Source organism: Lampetra planeri, chromosome 24, assembly GCF_965212315.1.
Source record: "Lampetra planeri chromosome 24, kcLamPlan1.2.h2, whole genome shotgun sequence".
Classification (NCBI taxonomy): Eukaryota; Metazoa; Chordata; class Hyperoartia; order Petromyzontiformes; family Petromyzontidae; genus Lampetra; species Lampetra planeri.
Window position 1 is genome coordinate 3,027,997 of NC_136130.1, and position 21,000 is coordinate 3,048,996.

Sequence of the window (21,000 nt, forward strand, 5' to 3'; positions counted from 1 at the left end):
TTCGGTAAAGTCACGTAGAAGGGAAGTAATAAAATAATAAAAATAAAACATAATAAAACAATTCTCACGACGTTTCGGCCACAACGCAAGCAGCCATCCTCAGGCGAAGAATGAAACACCCCAAGCTTGGAGCGTATATTTAAGCTGGGTTAGAGGGGGGGGGAGGTGGGAAGAAGAGCGCCTAAACAAAATAATTTGCATATCAAGAGGAATTCAGCATATGGAAAATGCGTAGGAGGTGGGCGGGGGGGGTTCCAAATCAATACTATGCCCGTGCATTATGCAGGATTAGCAGCATCAAAGGGGGGGGGGGGAAGGGGGGGAGCATTAACAAAGGAAAGGAATGTTAATAGTATGTAGCTGTAGTTACTAAACAACCACGTAAAAAACTACAGTATAAACTGCATGACAAACTAAAGTATAAACTACATAGCATCATCAGTAAACTTACTATACTCTACAATAAGCTGAGTTACTAACAGTAAGTAATACATGAAAAATTCTACGTTGTAAAAAATTATATAATATGCTTCCATCTAAACTTTATTCTCTTACATCACACGCGTCTATACCGTACTATATACTTCCATAGGCAAAACCAACATTAAATTACATACTGTATTGCTATAAACCACCCTATACCTTATACATTTTTAATATAACACTATGTATTATTCTACCCACCCTAATGTGTATCAAAATGGTTTATTACGTCCTTCCAGTGATTGTTAGTGAGTGTTATAATTGTTAGTGAGTGTGTTATAATTGTCATTTCTGTACGATTCTAATCATTTTTATAGTCAAAATCGCCAAATTTGCGTAGCTCCACTGCAAATACAGGAAGAGACGAGAGGTGAGGCAGCGACGCGCTCAGCCTCCCCTCTGATTGCGCAACCCCTCAGCAACTGGATGTAGAGCGCGGGCAATAAGCGCGTGCCTGTTACTATCTCGGTATGTCACCAATGTAATGTTTGTAGACCCCTTCTTTCATTTTTTCGCCTTCCATACTCCAGGTAACTTATTTCACGTACGTGTAAAAAGATATTTAGGCTCGCTGGTCTCGTTATGAAACCGCAATGAAAAAGCACCAGGGGAGGCAGCTATCACATCTGCCTCAATGAGGGGGACGTGTCTAACACGCCCCCCTCAGTGAGGACACGCCCCTCAGTGTGTGAATCTGGCTCTGACACGAGCCAGTGCCTCCCCAGCCATTGACCTCACCCTGCACGTCACTGGTGCTACCTACGGTGAACATCTTTCGCTCCGCACGTCGCCAGCCGCTGGGAAATCGAACCGCGACACCTCTGCAAAATCAAGAAGCAGCGGTGGATGTCTCCTGCCAGGCCGCGTCACGGCCCACGGTGTGACTGACGGATGTCGAGATATTGTTGATTCAACTTTTAAATTGGTGGTATAGTCAGTTTGACACGTCGGCTTTCGCGACCAATATCATCCATAAAACAGGTTTTTGGGGGGTTATTTCTTTTGGCATGTTCTGTTTATGTGAGAAACATTACTAATTGACTGTGTCGGGTAGTGGCGGGTTTAACGACACATTTACGCGACCTAAAGGGCCGTCCATAAATGACGTCACGCGATTTTGGACGATTTTTGACTCCCCCCCCCATTGTCACACGGCGTCACAAACAGTCAGAACCCCCCTCAAATATGACGTCACAAAGCTCTGCCCCCCCCCAATATAAAACATGCTTCAAATCGCTTTAAACTATTGTCATTTTAGTGGGTATTTAATGTGGCGCTGCACTCTAATGTTGTAGGAGAAAACATGTATTAAAGAGTCTATTTAATTAAGTAGAACGTGTTGTCTATATTTATTTAAAGTTGCGCATTTTGATGTGACGTCACGTTTCTCAAACCCCCCCTTCTCGTCACACATCGTCACAAATGTCTGACCCCCCCCCCCCAGGTGCGTGACGTCATTTATGGACGGCCTCCCCTAGGTCGACTCAGCCTCAAATGAGTACCTGGTGCGGTGTGTAAACATCGTCACTAGGGAGACAAAGGCGGCCGGGCGTGGTTCTGGCCAACCCACCCCCTCGTGTGCCGTGCCGGCCTTCATAGGTGCTCGCAAGGAGCACTTGCCCCGACACTCTGTTAAGGCTTTATACAGCTAATCGGTACTTGATACAGCACGTGCTGTGACGGTTCCACCTGAAGACGGAAGCTTGTGTTGCCTCCGAAACGCCGTGATTTATTATTTAATTTCTATTATTTTATTATTATTTATCTTTTATTTTTTACCTACGTGACTTTACCGAAAAACCTAAGAGTATACTCTGTTAAGGCTATCCACTTCTGTCTGTGTGTGTGTGAGCGAGACCAGTTGTGTATAACCTCATTGATACTGGGCACAAGCTTGTGCGTCTTATAATCCGGGCGCGTCTTATAATCCGGTGCAACTCAAACACGTGGAATCCACATGGGGGAGGGGGGTAGAACGTGGGGGGTTGCGTGGACCAATCAGCGCACGGCTAACTTCGAGTTGGCGGCGTTATCAGCCAATAGGAGCTCGCCGCTTGGCACGTCCGTGTTGCAGTGCTGTCAACTCGGATTTTGGTTACTTTGAAATCTCTTCGTTTCTTTTCATGTAAAATCCCTTCCCGTGCCGTGTGTTTGTTGTTATCGTTTATTTCTTAACCGCCGACGTCGCTCGCGTGGAATTGAGAGAAAGATGCCGAGGTTCGCGCTCATCCTCGCTTTTATTTGCGCGGCGTCCGCGGCCGAAGTGAGACGACCCCGCGGCGTGTCCGTGACGAGTGAGTGGAGCAGGCCTCAACATCACCACTACCACCACCAACACAACCACCACCACCACCACTGGCTCTATCCACTGCTGGATGAAGGCCACCGCCACGCCGTGTTAGTCCTAGGGGTGTCATTCGGCGCCCCTGATGTTAGCCGCGGCCAATGTGGGCCGGTGGCGCAAACCGCGGTGCCCACCTCTAACTCGTGAAGTTAATTGAGGCTTTTGGAGTTAATTGGGGGGGGCGAGGTGGGGTGAGAGGATGGGGAAACCGGCGTCAGTGACGATACATTCGGCGCCCAGAGTTAAAATAATGTTATTGCATTTACATTCAATGAGGTTTACGTGAGTTAAATGCGGTTAAGTGTGTCCGTGGGCTAAGTGGGACCCCTCCCGCCCCCCGCGATGATCTCGAAAGCTAAGCGGGTGTTGAGCCTGGACAGGTGCTTTGTTGGGCGAACGCCATTCACAAAGCAGGTGTTATAGGCTGCGGCTACGCGTGTTTGGTGGTGGCAAGCAACGGAGTGCAGAAGAAGTTCCCATTGTTGTACTGTACGGCTATGCTCCCAATCCTCTGCTCCCTGGCTTCACCAACCCGCACTGACCGGCGTGGTGAAGTATGGTCACGTAACCCCCACCCCCCACGACCAACACGGCGTGAACGAGGTCCTCATCCACCGTGGGATTGACCCGTACAATTCTGTAATGTTGAATCCCATTACACTGATTCATTCCTTGAGTGTAGTTTTCTTCCATTACAATTAACAATGTACAGCTGTTTTGTCAAACCACTGTTAGATGAAGGCCCTCCCTATGCTGGGCCAGTCGTGATGGTTGTTGGGCCATACCTCACCTCGCTGGTCAGTGCGGGTGGGTGAAGAAGGGTGGTGAGTCCAGGACTGGTTCAGATGGCACTCGCCACTGATGTTAGACGTTGCCTTGAATCGAACTTGAGGTGCATTGTGTCGCAGCGCAATGCACGAACCACTGTGTCACCGCTCACTATTTTGTCATGTTTTAATTAGAAAAGTGAAAATGTTTCATTGCGTTGTTGTCACGCTAATAACCTCATCACGGTATTTTCGTCATTCATAAAAATCATTGTGTTTTATCGATCCGGGTGGAACTGTGACAGCGCTTGCCACAAAAAACGACAGCCGTGACTTCAGATTTTGTTTGGGGAGTCATCTCTGCTTCCGTTCCTCCATGGTGAACAAAACAACTACCATTTTGTTAGAAGTCAACATTAGTCCTGATTCATCGACTGGTCCCCGCCATAGCGATGTGGAATTTCCACCATGGTCTCAGGGCTACCAATGCTGAAGAGCATTACGACCAAGCAAACCTGAGCAGGTGGACACTTTTGGCATCCAGAGTTTTGCTCCGCTTGAATCAAACCACATTGTAGAACAATATTGTGACATACTGGCACTGATATTCATCTTTGAGTTCACGTTCTCTCACTTGATTGTGAATAATATTGGCCGCGAAAGGCTACGTTGTTAAACTGACTACTGTCACTTTACCTCCTCCTCCCTCGTTTCCAGAGCGTCCGCTTTATGATGAGACCAAGGATTTCACGTGCCTTGATGGCTCCAAGACCATGCCCTTCGACCGTGTGAACGATGACTACTGCGACTGCAAGGATGGCTCCGATGAACCAGGTGATTTGCACGGCTCGCGGTGCTGCCTAAAGCAAGGTGGGGGGAGGGGGGGGCCTAAAGCAAGGTGGGGGGAGGGGGGGGACCTTTTACTTACAAGAGCTGAGTGGAACTTTTAAATTATTTTTGACAGGCGACGTATTGGTCAATTGCCACGAAGCTTTGATCGCGCTGTTACTCCCGACTCACTGCGTGCTCAGAAATTACTTGAGAGACTGCAGGTAAACTGGGTGCACTGAAGTCACAAACACTGCTGTTGTAAGGTCTAAATTATCCCCCCCCCCCTCCGAATACTTGATTAGTGCAGCAGTTATGGATACAATGTGCTGTCTGTGTACAAGTGTAGGCCTCGCCGGGGGCTGACAAAACGCAGTTACAAGGGCGCGTGTGACCCATGGGCCTTAGGTTCTGCATCTCTGGCTTCAATGAAGATGCGACCCAACAGCTTCGGAAAAGTAGCTAGCGATCCCACACAAGGAAGGAATGGATGGACAGAACTAATTCATGAGCACTGTCAACTTTAGTTGGAGAGGCATCAAAATATATATATATAGGTGGGTCTTCAAGTTTTTCTAGGGCATCCCTCAAGTACGCTCTGTGCATGTGGTTGCTCAGAAAGGCTTACAAACAAGGATGTCTCCCTCTCTGTGCCTCCCTCTCTGTGCTGCTGTTGCGTTTCTCTGTCTCTCTGTCTCTCTCTCTGTCTCTCCACAGGGACGTCAGCGTGCCCCAATGGAAACTTCCACTGCACCAACGCGGGCTATCGTCCGCAGAACATCCCCTCCTCGCGCGTCAACGACGGCATCTGCGGTACGACGCCGCGCCAAGTGCCGGGAGGGAGACCTTTTGCGACGTGTTCCGTCCCTGAAAGTCTCATCGGCGCGTCAATTGGCAGTGTGCCGTTATTTAGGAGTCTTCTCCGTTTGTGTGGTGGGAGTCGGAGCAGGTTTTGGGTGATTGGCAGCGGATTTGTGTTTGCGTCGAGTTAAGCCAGTGCAGCGGCGATTTTGCGAATGTCCGTGATGTCACCCGTAAATGGTCGAATCGGGCAGAAGATGTGGTCCAGGGTTTGGCTGTGTTTATGATAAATGCATATTATGTAATAGTAGAATTTTACAGCCCTTTTACCAATCCACTCGTGGATGACGGGACCCTTGGCATCATACGGGTCATGGAGATGTTTTGCCCATGCTTGGTCCGTGTCGGGTTGGTGAAGGAGTAGCAGACACAGCATACACGTGCAGTACAACAGTTGATTGTGCGACTCTGCCCTCTGCTGCACACAACGTTGCCCCGCAGCCTACAGCAACTTTTACGCTTGGCAGTTGCCGGTGCATCGGGTTCATAGCGCAGTGTGCTTACCACTGCACCACCGCACCACCGCACGACCGCTCCACTCCTATAAAGGTCATTTTAGTTTACCCATGAAATATGAGCAAGTTCTGTTGGGTCAAGATTGACCGACCCTGTTGAGGCTTGGCGATAGGAAGAGGAAGTTCACTTGGGGCTTTGCTAGGAGAGACCTTCGTGGTTGGTGTGGAGGGTGAACCCATCCCAGATTTGAATTCATAATGTGGAACGTAAGCAGCCTTTGAGCACAATTGTGTGTGATCTGATTGGGAGTCCGTGGTTAACGAATTGCGGTTAATAATGATGCTACATGACGTATTTTTTTAAGTTTGACACAGCTCGTGTAAACAATAATTGTTATTTTTGCAAGGACGAGTTTATATTTCGCGTCTTTTCTGGACCCTTGCAGATTGCTGTGACACCACGGATGAATACAACAGTGGTGCTGTCTGTGAGAACACGTGCAAGTAAGGAAACTTTGTCTACTTAAGGTTACATGGGTTTGGGTTGTTTAATTAGATGGCTCAGAAGACTAATTGCCTATCGCAAAACATTGAACTTACACCACTAAGGTAACGCACGCATCTGTCCGCCTGCCCACGCCGTGCGCGTCGTGATGGTCATATGACCATGCTTCACTCTGCGGTTCGGTGGGGGGCTAGAGTTGGGAGCCTAGAAGTACAGTACTACCTGGTAGTTTCCTGCACAGCCCTTTGCTGCCCACCACGTGGCACAGCCCTGTGGACACGGATGACAACCTGGTGTGCATGTTGGTCACGTGTCTATGCACAATGCAGGCTCAACCCTATTCTTTACATGCTACGGGCCATTAACTGAATCATCGCCTTTTTAAAATATGTTTTTCTTCTAAGATCCGCTTTTATTGACGAATTTAGTTTTGTTTGTTTGTTTAGAATTGTTCTTGTGCACCACTGCTAACACGGCATCATTAAGTAATTTGTTAAACGATGAAAATTACTTATTATGGTCGGGAACGTTTTCATGGCACCCTAGTGATTTCATTGTGATGTCAAATACAGTGAAATACAATGCAACTGCATGATGTCTTTGGAATACGAAAATTGAATGCTTGATTTGTAAAGGCTTACTTAGCCATAAATGGCACTTAAGGCTGGTGTCAGACAGACCTGGGACACACAACTTGGGGTACATGTGTACAAGACAACAAATTCAATACAAAAGCATTTCAAGAAAACACTACGTTTGGGTGGAAAGCAGTCTGGGTCAGAGATCAGGCCGGAGAAGCGTGCAAGAGTAACACGGGGGAGACTGCGGCACGGTGCTGGATGAGATCCACTGGGGTTCAACAACAACAACAACACGGAAAGCCACTGAGAGCCCCAGGAGCAGCCAGCGCAGCACCAACGAGTCCCAAGTCAAGCGCTGTTTTGCAGGGTTTTGCCTTCTTATCCACCACTACCCGTGGCCTCTCAGTTGACATCAATGGTGGTGACAAGGTGATACGGTTATGTATGACATCGGTGGTGAACCTATGGCCCGCGGTCACATGGGACTCTACGCTTGCCCGTGTGCATGTTGAACTTCTTTCGCGTAGTATGTAGCCAACCCTGCTAATCGGAGGTGCTGCTAGGAGCATCTTTATCACACTACTAAAGGTATTAGAGGGGGATATCTCGATTATGTCTCTAATTCGACCATGTTTCTAATTTCAGCACGGTAAGTCACTTGCGTCACTCTCATTGCCTCCTGCAGCTGTGGAAGTGACCGCCGTGCGTGTTAACCGGCGTGGCCTCACCAAGTTGTTTGAAAGTCCTTGTGGGCCCTTAGTAAGACAAGGGGTTCCCCCCCCCTCCCCTCCTGAATTGTTCGCCCAACAGGGAGCTGGGCCAGAAGGACCGAGAGAACATGGCCAGGCAGGCGGAGGTGGCGGCCGAGGGCTTCCGCATCAAGCAGCAGCTCATGGAGGAGACGAAACGCGGCAAGGAGGAGAAGCAGGTGCGTGAGAAGTAGTGTGTGCCTGCGCCCCCCCCCCCCCCCAGTGTACAGTAACGTTCTCTTTCGTGCTTTTCGGCACTGGTTGAAAGTTTGAATGAATTATATTGGCCCGCCCATCTGTCTGTCCGTCCATCAGTAAAGGGGGAGGGGACACAGTAGCTCTTATGAAGATGATCCAGGGTGAGCGAAACTTGAGGATAAAGGGTCACCCACACCCTCCCTGGCAGAGCTGCTACAATGAGACACATTTATTCCTCGTAAATTTAATTTCTCTTCCAATATTCAACTTTTTGTTGTTGGAGTCAATGTCCTCATTTTCTTACTGGCGTTAGTATCCCACTCGTGTGGGGACTGATGCCTACTCCCTTCTCTTTCTCCATTCCCTCCTGTCCTGGGCCATCGTCTCCACAGTTCTTCATGTCGATGGTTCATCACCTGGGACCACCTCTCTGTCTAGGCCGGTGGTTCTTAACCTTCACTGCAGCCTTGCACCCCTTTGGTTCTCAATCGTTAAAACGTGTATAATATCAATATATACAGAAGTTTGAAATAAAGTAGTTGTACTTACGTGCCGTGCTTAATTTGTGTTTCGATAATTACTTTTAAAAAAATTTACTTAAAAAACAATCTGCAATGTCTCGAATCCCCAGAAAGAGCATCTCGCACCCCAAGGCGGTGTGTGCACCCCAGGTCAAGAACCACTGCTCTAGGCCCTGCCTCTCAGTCTCAGCCGTGATGCCTATCCATGGTCATTCCATGTGGTTTTTTCCTCTCTTCATACAACATGTTGCCTCGCCATCTTGGTCAAACATCCCAATCCTGAAAAAGTAACTACAAATTACTCAATTTTAATGACACGTAGCAGAATTGTCCCCCTACTGTTAAAAACTTGGCAGGAAAATAGTCTTGAGCATAATAATGATAATAATAAAATGTGCCATGCAAACATATTTGCATGCCAATAAAACCACATTGATGTAAAAAAATCTTTGTTTTAATGGTGTGCTGTATGCCTTAAAGAATTTTCCTTATCCAAATCGGTGCCCATTATATGTTTCCCTTTTTAGGCCACAGTGTTATTGACGAATGTGTTTAGTTTGTGTTACCACTGCTAACGCAGCATCATCAAATAATGTGTTTGATGATGATGGGTTTATTTTGTGCAGACATTGGTCACCTGCCTGAGACTATCCACTTGAGATGTGGTTTATTCATGGGCCTTGAGAGCCAAGACTTGAACCCAGGCCCTCAATGGTGTCAGCTCGGTGCCTGTTGGAGTGGGAATTTTGCACGAGTTAAGCACAGAACCAAATTTAACGAGATGGTTTTTGTGTGCTGCCATTGGTAAACATACTGAGACCACTGGTCCCCCGAACTTCAAATTACCAATGTATGAATAGGCACTGTAGGTCACATTACATAGATTTTGAGATTTTGTTTCTGCCATGTTAAGCATTCTAAAACCCATGAATGCTCTGCTTCCAGAAATATGTATTTATTTGCCCATTTTTTAACCCCCCCCCCCACCTCATGAATGCATTTGTCACGCGTTTTAATGTTCACTTCAATCACTTATTCACTGGTGGCTAGTCACCTCATCACTTTTTTCTTACTACGACCATGGTTACTGCTCCAGTGAGCGTCACTCATTGAATCCACCACCCATGTTGAGGATTCTGTCTACTACACAGACTGTTTCGTCTCATCCATGCTGTGTTCAACGACCACCACACTGCAGATCACAACATATAAACTCACCCGCTCACTCGCACACAAAGTCACACACTCGCTCACTTGCCCACTCTCAAACTCACCCACCAACTCACCCTCTCACTCCCTCACCCACTCAACCATTCGCCCACCTAACCACACTGGATGTCAAAAGCCTTCTTTCTGCTCCTTTCCTCACACTCTGTCCAATTTTGGAATCCCTGATCATCTCCTTTATAAACCTCTTCTAATAATAAAAATACCTCGCTCACTTCGAGCAACGTGTTAACTCTAATCTGTTACAACTTCAATTACACCGCTCTGAGCTGGCTGTTTGGCGAGTTGGCCATTCGGAGCTGTGCTCTGCAACCGTGGTGAAAAAAAGTCGTGTTTTCACATCTATTTAAATTCATTGTCATCACTACTATTATTAGACAAAAGCGGAGCTTGTAAAAAAAGAAGAAATCTAAACCAAAGAGGAGAAGTGGCCCCAGCAGAGTGGGCTGGGGCGAGGCACCGGCTACAAAGGCCTTTGTGGTGCACGTCTGCCAAGAGGGCCCGGGTGATATAGCTTGAATACAAGTGTCTCTCGGTTTTCATTTTATTTTCATTTTCTGCCAACAAAGGGGAGGGCCCCTTTCTGTGGCGGTGGTGGCGCCGTGTTGTGACATACGGCACGCGCCAGGGCAGAACTGGTCGGGAACGAAAGCAGGCCAGCCGCCGCGATGAAAAATGGCTGGATGTAAAATAATAACGGTGAACTTATTTGTGCTCGCCAGTCAGATTTTGCTCAGAGGTCAAAGCGGTTAGCTGGTGCTGCTGAGACGCTGGGCGGAGAAGGGCAGTTGCTAAATTATGCGTAATTTAAGCATGCCATTTTATTATATTTCTCGTTGGTAATTGGTAACTGATGTGAACACCTCAAAGTAATTGGTAATTTATACCTAAATTACTTGGGATGTTTATACAATTACTAGGTTAATTTGTATTTATGTTTTATTACTACAGTAATTTGCAATTGGAATGTATTTTGCCTGTCTCTGAATAATTTATTTCCAAATCCAGACATGCGCTTGTGATTAAACTGGTTTTGCAAGTGTAGTGAGGTCACGATTTCAGCCCGGTTATCACCGTACTTAATTGCTAACTTTTGAGATTTCAGATTATTTATTGACTGCCACACCACGAACATACCTCTCTGTGCCAGGATGAGTGGGAAAGTGCTGGCCCCCTACTTGTGTAGATCACAGATCAGACTTTAAAGTAGTTCAGAGGTAGTTCTGTGGTATCTGCTCCCGTAGACAATTCTCAAACGTAAACCCTTACACTGGTCTGTGAGATCTTCATTTGAAGCTTTCGTGACTTCAAAAATCCATACTCTTTGGTTCTTTCGGTAAAGTCATGTAGGTATAAAATAAAAACAGGACCCTGCGGGGTGGGCTGGTAGGAACGAATAACCAAAGAATATAAACATAATGTATTATTACACTTGTTTAGCCAGGAAATCCCCACTGAGTCTAAAGGTTTTTGTAGGGTCCTGCCAAGTGTTTGCAGTAGGGGGCGATGTTGCTACACCTAATCGGACGATCCGAAGGGAGATTTTGAGGCCTAGTTCTAGGCTTTAGGCCTAGCTGTAGGCTTTAGGGCGCTGTGAGTTAATTTTTAATTTAAATGTTTTAATTATTAATGTATAATTTAAATGTTATAATTATTAATGTAAAAGCTTTAAATGTAAATGTTTCTATTTTAAAACATCAGGGAATGTAACATTGTTAAACATTAACTCCCTTTCACACACGCGGGGGTACGATACGAAGGGATACTTTGAGGCCTAGTTCTAGGCTTTAGGCCTAGCTGTAGGCTTTAGGGCGCTGTGAGTTTTTTTATTTAATTTCAAAGTTTTAATTAAAAGCTATCTCAGGGAATTATAAGGGAAGGTTACACGTGTTTAGCCAGGAAAGCCTCATTAATTTAAATGTTTTAATTAAAAGCTATCTGAGGGAATTATAAGGGAATGTAACACTTGTTTAGCCAGGAAAGCCTCACAGAGTCTAAAGGTTTTTGTAGGGTCATGCCAAGTGTTTTCAGTAGGGGGCGATGTTGCTACACGTAATCGGACATCGGACGGACGGACGATATCATCTATTGTAGGCTGGTCCACTTCGTTCCTACCAGTATAAATCCATCACCTGATGATGGACGCTTGTGTTGCGCCCGAAACGTCGTGATTTATTTTATTTCATACCTACGTGACTTTACCGAAATAACCAAAGAGTATGGTCTGTGAGAGTTCCAAATGGATTTGTCATATCTTAACGTGAGATCCGATTGCACGATTGGGATACAATTGGGGGGAAAAGATGCGGATTGGAAAACATGGACATCTACGCTAAGGAAATGGAACAACATCTGAATAGTGCGTAAATAATCTTAGAGAGATGCTTGCTTGGCATTACACTGACAGAGGACCGCTTATCAGAGAAAACACAAGTTACAGACATCATTTTGACTGTTAAGGAATATAATTGGGCTCGGATGGGACCGGTCGCTAGAAGGCATGATGGCCGGTGGTTGAGACTAACGATGGAGTGGCAGTCAAAGGAGTGAACGCGAGTGAGAATACGTCTGCCACGGAGATGGAGCAATGAACTCACGTTCAGGAGCTTTATTTTATTACTGTGCTTGTTTGTCTATGTGAAGGCTCGGCAAGTTTCAAGGCTTTTAAAGTTTCTGCCGTCGGGTGAGATGGTTGCGACGTATAATTCCAATTGAGTCGTCCTTGCAGATGCATTGTTGCACAATGAGACTGAGAGATGCCTTCATCAAGCAGTGGATGGATCATGGTTGACGGTGATGACGATCGGATGTCTGGGGATTGTTAATGGACGGAATCGACTTATGAATCAAATCGCTACCCGGAATCGTGATAATCCATCGAACTCTGGGAGGGTGATTTCATCCTGGGATGAAGCCCAGATTCCATTCCAGTTTTTCCGCAGTGCTCCTTCAGTGGCCTGACACGGCCATCATGAGCCCACCCTGAACCACGCAGGCCACTTTCTCCCCCCAAGTAATTCGATGCTTAGTTGACACTGCAGTGCCGACCGCTTGGTTTGTAGAGTGTTCAGCAGATTTTTCTCTTCGTCACAGTACCACACGACAGTAGTACAATGCCGCTAAGACTGAACAGGTTACATTGCACGCAGCCCTTCTAAATTACAGCCTCGGCCTAGCACAACACACTTAAGGGTAGCGATGAGCTCGCGGAATTTTTTGCTTTGCGGGGGAAAAAAAATCCTCAAAGAATAATTACATTGGTTGGCCATTCTTAACTTGTTCGCTCTGCTGTATCACTCAACAAAACCACGTTTCCCCATCCGGGCTAAACTAACACAGTTTTAAATTAAAGTGTGTTGTTTTCCTGTGCGAGTTATTATTTTTTTTTACATTCAAATCGAGTTTCGCTTGAGCCACCAGTTTTGGTCGAGCGGCGCTTCTGTACGATGAGACTTGAAACCCCCCTCTGCCACAACTCCCCCCGCCCCCCCACGTGCCACCCCCCCCCCCCCTGTTGTCACCTCCTCCCAACACTCGTCTTTGTTCTATTCAGTGCCACCGGCGTTGCGGAGGTCACTTGACAAAACACGTAAAAACAAATGTCCAAAAAGTAAACTAAAAATGCGCGCACAATTGCAAAGACAGAAGTGCCTTCGACCCCATCGCTAACCCCCCAAACTCCGCCACTCTCTTACCCCCCACCACCCCCTCCCCTCATCGTTGCCACCGTGACTTTGTATCCTGATTGACTCTCACCTGTTTTCGCACAAAGCCACTGATTGATTGATTTGTAGGCTCGATGACCGATTGCCCACTCTTTGTTTTAAGCGCCGCTGCTATGCTGAAGGGAGCGAACGAACAAAACGTTTATTAAAAACTAAAGACAGAGCGGGATATGCAAGCGAGTCACCTTTTCTCTGTCCTTGCACAAGGTCAGAGGTGCTTTCCAAGCAGTCATTGGGTGCATTCGGAGTTCACACCTGCCTTGCTAGTTGTTGTGTGTGGTGTGCACGTGTGTGCGCACGTGTGTGCAAGTGCATGTTAGTGACTGCGTGGTGCTGGCCACCTACCCCCTCGTGTGCCGTGGCAGCCTTCATAGTTGCTTGCTAACAGCACTTGCCCCAACAGTCTGTTACAGCTATCAGGGGGGTCTTTGTTGTGTGTGCGCACACGTGCACCGCGCGGTGGCACAGTGGTTAGTGCACTGCGCTACGAACTGGGCAACCTCGAGTTCGATATATGCTCGTGGCCACCATTATCAGTGACGATTATTTGAACAGGCCCTGGGTTGACTCGCCCCGATATGAGTACCTGCTGCAGTGTCTAAACATCAGTTTAACACGTAAGACTTCGCGACCAATATCCATAATGCAGGTTTTTTTGGGTTGGATCATGTAAATATGAATGTGTCGTTAAACCCGCCACCACCCGACATAGCCAATTAGTAAGGTTTGTCACGTAAGCAGAACATGCCAATTCGTTACTAGTACAGCACTAACCGGTGTGTTGGAGAGTGAATCCACAAAATTTACAATCTGAGCACGACGTTTCGCCAGTAATTACAACCAACATCATCAGGTGACAGCCAGGTTTGTGGAGAAATCCTCCTGTTTCATTCCTTAAATAGAGGGATAAATGTGATGTCATCACTTGTGAGCCCTCGTGCGAAGGCCAGAGGGGGGGGGTTAATCAATGCATATAAATTACAATCTGGCTGTCGCCTGTTGATTCTGGTTGTAATTACTGGGGAAACGTCGTGCTCAGATTATAAATGGCTTTGAACAAAAATAACGTGACGGATGTGTTGCCTTGACCATTTCAGTTTTATAACAAGAAAGAATTACAGCTCTTTGTCCTTCACTCCGATTAGCACGGTTGGCCACGTACGGTGCGAAATAAGTTAAACGTACATATAGATAAATGCCTCCTGACACCGTGGTTATTTGATCATTATTTTACAACACTCATCGGTTTGGGTCGTGAAAAGGGTAGGGCTTAGGAATGGTCCCCTTACGTCACTTGCCAGTTATGTTAACTGTGGTAAATTGTGAAGATAATTGGCTGATGATGATGTTTCAGCTATTTTTTTCCATCCTTGCATATGACAATGTGTTGCCAATGTCGAGGTCTGCAAAGGCGTCACTGATGTTTGCTGTGGCCGTGAATCAAACTCGGGTGGCTGCGTTCATAGCCCAAGTGCGCTCATCGCCGCTGCTGCTGCTCCCGCCTGAGTTGGTTTAAATGGCAGCGTCCGAACTCGACTAGCCCAGATGTTAGCGCGGTGTGCGCTAACCGCTGTGCCACCGCTCTCTCCCATCTCGCACATCCATCTGCGTGCGCTGCTTGAGGAGTGCAGAAGAAGTTGGAGTCCCTGAAGGATGCGAAGCAGGCTTGGGAGGACAAAGTGCACGCCTTGCAGCAGCAGAAGGAAACCGCGGAGTCGCCGGAAAAGGAAGCCAAGGAGAGGCATCAGGCATTGTGGGAAGGTAACAAAGTGAACCAGATTATTACTTATCCATGGGACAATTTTTGCCAGCATCTAAATGATGAAACATTGAGAGTAGGTTTTACCCTCTCTGCCAATGAAAAGTGTGCATGCGAGCGTTCGAACCGCACGGCGCGTTCCGACGCCATGACAGGACGCCGCTCAAACGGACACGGCGCTGGAATTTTACTTTAATTATTGGACGTTTTTATACGTTCTGCAAACCGATGGCTTGTCCATAAATGTTCATTGCGATTGCTGATAACGCGAAATAAAAATCTAAATTCAGAGGCGTACTCAAAAGGCAAAGGGTGTTGCTGATTTTTCTCTCGCCGCGGTACCAAGCGGAGGTTCTAAATCACTCCGGAGGCTGCTGCCTTCCCGCTCTTTTGTGGCACTCAAACGACGCGTGCTCTGCTCGTGAACCAAAGCGCAGCAGGAGGCCGCTGCCACGATGGAAAAATATAAATATATATTTAAAAAGAATAACAAGAAATAAACGGACGAAAAGAAAAAATTGATTTATTTGCGCAAGGACCGCATCGAAACGCGATCCCGCCGCAATTTGTTTGTGTTCTTTGCCCGACCGTCGGTCATTACGCCGCCAATAACGCCTAAATAAACTGTGATTTCTGTGCGAGCCGTCAGCTGGCCCCCGGGGCTGGACGGTTCCAGGGTGAAGATAAAGAAAAGCGAGACAAGCCGGGGGGGGCCGTCACTCAGTGACGCTCGTTTAACCCGTGCACCCAACCGAGCCGTCGACCACACGGCCACCTCGCGGATGGCCCGACGATCGCCCATTGTGCTCGTGCGTGCGTGTGGACGGTTGGGGAGTGGGGGACGGTGGCGCAGTGGTTAGCGTACTGCGCTACGAACCCGGCGCGAATAGAATTCGGGTTCGATTCGCGCTCACGGCCAACATCAGTGACGCATATCTAAACCTGTCCTGGGCCTCCCCTATGTCATCTCGGCCTCAAATGAGTACCTGGTGCTGTGTGTAAACATCAGCACTGGGTGCTGGCCACCCATCCCCTCGTGCGCCGTGTTGGGCTACGTAGGTGCTCGCTAACATCACTTGCCCCAACAGTCTGTTTAAGGCTATGCTGGGGATCTTTGTTTCTTTATTTCTTGTACCTTGGCTGCTGTGCTTCCACGTGTGTACGTTTATAAACGCGCACGTGCGCAAGTAAACATGGAACGCGCGTGCCCCTTTGTGTCGTGTGATTGATATGTTTTAACCAACCGCGTTTGCTTTGAAGGCAGTGTTCAGACTCACAACCTTTAGCGTTTACACCCAGCACTGATGACTTTGACGACAACCATGATGATGATGATGGTGGTGGCGGTGATGACTGACACCTACGATGATGGTCGCAGTGACAACAGCAATGACGGCAATGATTATGGCCAGGGTGGTGGTGATTGTGGATAACATTTAAAGAATAAATGACACATTTTTATTCATGCTGTCATAATTTTCTGATTTTCATTGAGAGTTTTTTCGTGGACTTGATTCTCGTCTACTATGCTAACTTAAGCGATCGCGGTTACCCGGCTGTTTTTTTTGTCATCGGATCGATGCTTGTGGTTTGCAGCTGCGATCAAGTGTATTTGAATGTTGTGTGTGCGCGTGTACGTGTGTTGTGCGTTTTGTTTGCAGAGATGAAGGAATCCCGACGCAAGGAGGTGGAGAAGGAGAAGGCGGGAGCAGCGTTCTCCAAACTGGACGAAAACTCGGATGGGTTGTGAGTACCATTGCGTTTTGTTTTGAGTTTCAACAAGTGCTGTGCATTTGTCGTAGTCTTTTTCGACAGCGCGCAAGTTCATTTCGCATGGTGTGCTACTCGTGGGCAGTCTGTCCTATGGACGGAGTTGATGTGACACTCACAACCCACCATCGTCATTGGCCACTCGCGTTACACCGCTCACCGCTCGAAAACTCACCTGACCCTCGCCACTCACCGGTTTGTGCAATATAGTGGGAAGGCCATTGAGGTTCAACAGCCACCACCCCCCACCCACCTCCACTCCCCCGCACACACACACACACACCTCCCCAATGGCACAGTCCTATCCGTTAGGGTTTTGCAATGGGGATGTTTTTATCCAGGATGTTATTTTAAATGGTAGGGATACACAAGCAACACTGGGAGCCGATAAGACAAATTATCTGGTTAAACGTAATTATGGACCTCGTTTGCATAAAAATAATATGAGCTTTTAACATTTCTCAAAATCACGTAGATTCTATGTGGTCACCCCCACGCTGAATCCCTCCCCTCTCCCCCCCCCCCCTCTGTGAAAACAGACGCTGCTCCGTGCAGCTCACTTCCGATTGCTCCTTGCTCTGTTGCCTCCCCCTTTCATCATCACCCTCTCGTCTCTGACACCTTGGCCCGGTCATTGGCCCAGGGATGAAAGGCACCATTCCTCACAGATGGGTTCATCACCCGTGTAATATACGGCCATCTCCTGGCAACGTCGCTGCCTGGTCCACGAGGGGGTAGATGGCCAGCACAACACCTCACCACCGTCGTTTCCCCAGTGGCGATGTTTTTACACACCGCACCAGGTACTCATCTGAGACTGAGTCGACCTAGGGGAGGCCCAGGACTGGTTCAGATAATCGTCACTGGTGTTGGTCGTGAGTTAGAATTGAACTCGGGTCACTGGGTTTGTAGCGAAGCGTGCTAGCCGCTACACATCCCCTTACAGCATGCAGCGGATCCGGATACTTGATACGCAAATGGAAAATCCGTTGTGCTGTGACTGATCACCTAGAACAGACCTTGGAGCATATGACAACTCAGTGCCCGATTCACGAATATGAAGGAGGCAACTGCACAGCGATACACTCGGCTGCTCCTGACGTAATTATCTGGCTCCGCCACCTCAATGTATAGTTGTTGCTCTGCATGAACATCGGTGGCACGAAGATCATAAATAGCCACGAGCAATCCAATTCTGGATGAAAATATATCCTCGTGTGTGTTGCCATCTCTCACGGCTCTTACAATGCCTTAATTCATATTGGTTCTGCACGTGTGCCAGTCTGATTACTACTTATCAACGGTAGTCGTCACCGTGGGCGTGTTCCCTCTCTTTGACTGCCAATCCATCTCTGGTCTCGTCCATCGGCCATCATTCTGCCCAAGCTCGCTCGGCCTTCTTTACCCGTTCCGATACGTCTGTAAGTAGCAGAGTGGATCCCGGTCACCTCTGAATCTCGGAAGGCACAAGCAGCTCTGCGTTAATTCTATTTAGAGAGCCGTAGTGCCATTGTTTTTAAAGACATTGTACTCACCGCAGAGAACCATAGTGACACGACTGCACTCTATGATAGCTGGCACCAAACTGTGCCACACTCCCTCTCGCATGGCCTTGTGGGAGCCTCGGTACCGATCAAGTTATTTTATTTTACATTTTCTTTCAGTTACGCTTTAAGTTTTGAATGGAATCGGAAGAAAAATTTATGACGTGAAGAAAAATTTACGACGTACACGCTCGTCATCGGACGGGAAAGCGGTGAATAGTCAATACGACATATATAATCGGCATGAGTTCTCTGATCCCTGCTTTCCTCTTTGTCATCTGTCTGCGTTGACGTCACTGTCTCTCGGTGGCGAATGGCGGGTGCATTGGTTGCGGGTGTGGTCCGTGTGTTCCAGCGTGTCCGTGCAGGAGTTGCAGGCCCACAAAGAGCTGGATGCAGATGAAGACGGGGAGGTCACAGAGGTTGAGGTGCAGGTATGCTTTGGTTGAGAGAGCTAACGCAATCGTGATCCCATCTTTATCGGCGGCCGACTTCCTTAAGTCGGTTGACTATAGGGTCCATAATAGAGGTTTTTCTTGGGTCAGATCACGTACATATACATCTGTCGTTAAACCCGCCACCACACGACACAGCCAATTAGTAAGGTTTGTTACGTAAACAAAACATGTAAATTAGTTACTAGTACAGCACACCGGTATGTTGGAGATTAAGCCCACAGCATTTACAATTCAACTACGACGTTTCGCCACCAATTATAACCAGCCTCATCAGGCGACAACCAGAATTATGGAGAAATCCTCCTCCTGTTCCGGCCTTCGACAGAGGAGGGGTGAATGTGATGTCGTTACTCTGAGCCAATCAGGTGTGAGGACCAGAGGTGGGGGGGGGGGGGGTTAATGGAGTCACATAAATTACAATGGATATCTAGCATTAGTTGGGTTATTCACAGTTAATTCACATACATAATGCACATTGTGTATATACATTATGCATGTGCATTACCAGTAAAAAAACCTTATGAACTATTTGAGCATCATCGCAATTTGATGAGCACCATTTGCATGACATGAAACCACACATCTCGTGTGGATAAAGAAGCCAGTTGCAGTGACTTTTGCCAGGACCCGTTTGGCACTAAGTGAAGTTCTGTTGCAACAACAGTGAGGGGCGTCCGTATGGACACCTGGTTAGTCTGCTGACAATGCTGATAGCACAGTTGTGAGTTGTACTGGTAAAAACTCGATAACCCACAAGATCTGACTGTCTGGAAAGTAGGCTTTTTTAAAGGGGAATTAAGTTGAGTGATTTATTTATTTATTTTGCAATCCATTCATCCATGGGGAGACGATACAAAAATACAAACTAGTAGGATTATACGGTAAAGTGTTGCAATGAAGCTAAATATTGGTTATCTTTAAACTCGTATATGTGCGAGCTGTGACGTCGCTTGCAGCACCGCCCCTCGACTGGAATACGATTCGGATTTTGGCTCTACTTAAACAAAAAAGAGAAAATACCTGACTTGTGTGGCGAGCACGCTCGCCTTTCAGCGTCGCGCGGGCGTGACGCTACCGTCGTCGTCTTTTCACGCTCACCGGCGTGAGCGCCCGGCCCTGAACGTATGTTGTTCTCGTAAAGAAAATGAAAAAAAAAAGACCACCGGTTCATCTCTGGTGGCGGTGTCGGTCGTCTCAGGCAGAGGTATCTGAAGTGCCTTTTCAAATTCAGACACAATGTCGTTCCTTTATTATCCACCATACTATTTATATCTACGTTGCCCGACCTGCTTATTTACGTTCCTTGCGGAGCGCTTGGGCGTGCGCCCGCACAGCTTATGCATGTGCGCAAAGTGCCGTGACCCCCAGACCGAGCTTTGTGCCCATTGTGCGGCCTTGACGGGGCGCACGGTCGCCGGGGCAGTGGAAGGGGTCGCCACTCTTTTGATGGCAGACGCGTGCGGGGCGCGTGTTTGGCTTGCGCTGCCTCGCCCCACCCGACGTTTCTTTCGCTGAGCCATCATCATCATCGTCGAAATCCTTGATCGATCCACTGCTGGATGATAAGGTCCCTTCCCGAACCGTCACCCCAATGTGCTGGGTTGTAGCAGTCTTGCTGAGCGCTGTCAAGTGTTGCTCGATGATCGATGGAGAGGCATCCGCTGTGCGTTCTGCGCACCGTGCGCAAGGCCAGAGCCGATATTTTTTTTGAGATTGAGAGGGGGTTAGGTTACTGGGCATATTGTGGGTGGGGGACTAATACCATACACACAAAACACTCAACACATTCGTCAATAACACTGCCTTAAAATAAAAAAATATATACGAGATGTCATTTTGGGAAATGGCCCTTCACAGAACAATATAATATATTTTCATTTTAAGGCAGTGTTTTTAAAGATTGAGGTTTTTTTGTTGTTGATAATTTTGTTTGTGCACTGCCATTGCTGCCGCACCACCACTAAATAATTTGTTTAACGTAGCGTTAGCCAGCACTCCTGTGGAATTGAATTCAGATTTCAGCCAGTTGTGATGATTTAAAGCAAAAGGTGTATTCACTGAGTTATAAAAGAGGACTTTAAAAATAGATAAAAATGTAGGCCTCGAGGCAACAGTGACCATGGCCAGAGAAAACTAGTGGAAGGAGCGAGTCCAGGCTCGTTGTTTCGCTGCCACGTAATGAATGCCAGATAAGAACGAGATATTAATCAAGCTTCTCGAGTGTA

The 21,000-nt window shown here is 47.4% G+C and overlaps 1 protein-coding gene across 1 annotated transcript in view; it reads left to right on the forward strand.

The window, feature by feature from the left end:
* The first annotated feature begins 2,164 nt into the window (after positions 1 to 2,164).
* The window catches only part of PRKCSH (PRKCSH beta subunit of glucosidase II), a 94,576-nt gene continuing 75,740 nt past the window's right edge, over positions 2,165 to 21,000 (forward strand). Inside the window, exons 1-8 of the mRNA XM_078605412.1 lie at positions 2,165 to 2,777; positions 4,312 to 4,428; positions 5,140 to 5,235; positions 6,185 to 6,242; positions 7,635 to 7,752; positions 14,876 to 15,005; positions 16,665 to 16,749; positions 18,673 to 18,751. Of these exons, the coding sequence (XP_078461538.1) occupies positions 2,693 to 2,777; positions 4,312 to 4,428; positions 5,140 to 5,235; positions 6,185 to 6,242; positions 7,635 to 7,752; positions 14,876 to 15,005; positions 16,665 to 16,749; positions 18,673 to 18,751 (768 nt within the window). The 5' untranslated portion in view covers positions 2,165 to 2,692. The remainder of the gene's footprint in view (positions 2,778 to 4,311; positions 4,429 to 5,139; positions 5,236 to 6,184; positions 6,243 to 7,634; positions 7,753 to 14,875; positions 15,006 to 16,664; positions 16,750 to 18,672; positions 18,752 to 21,000) is intronic.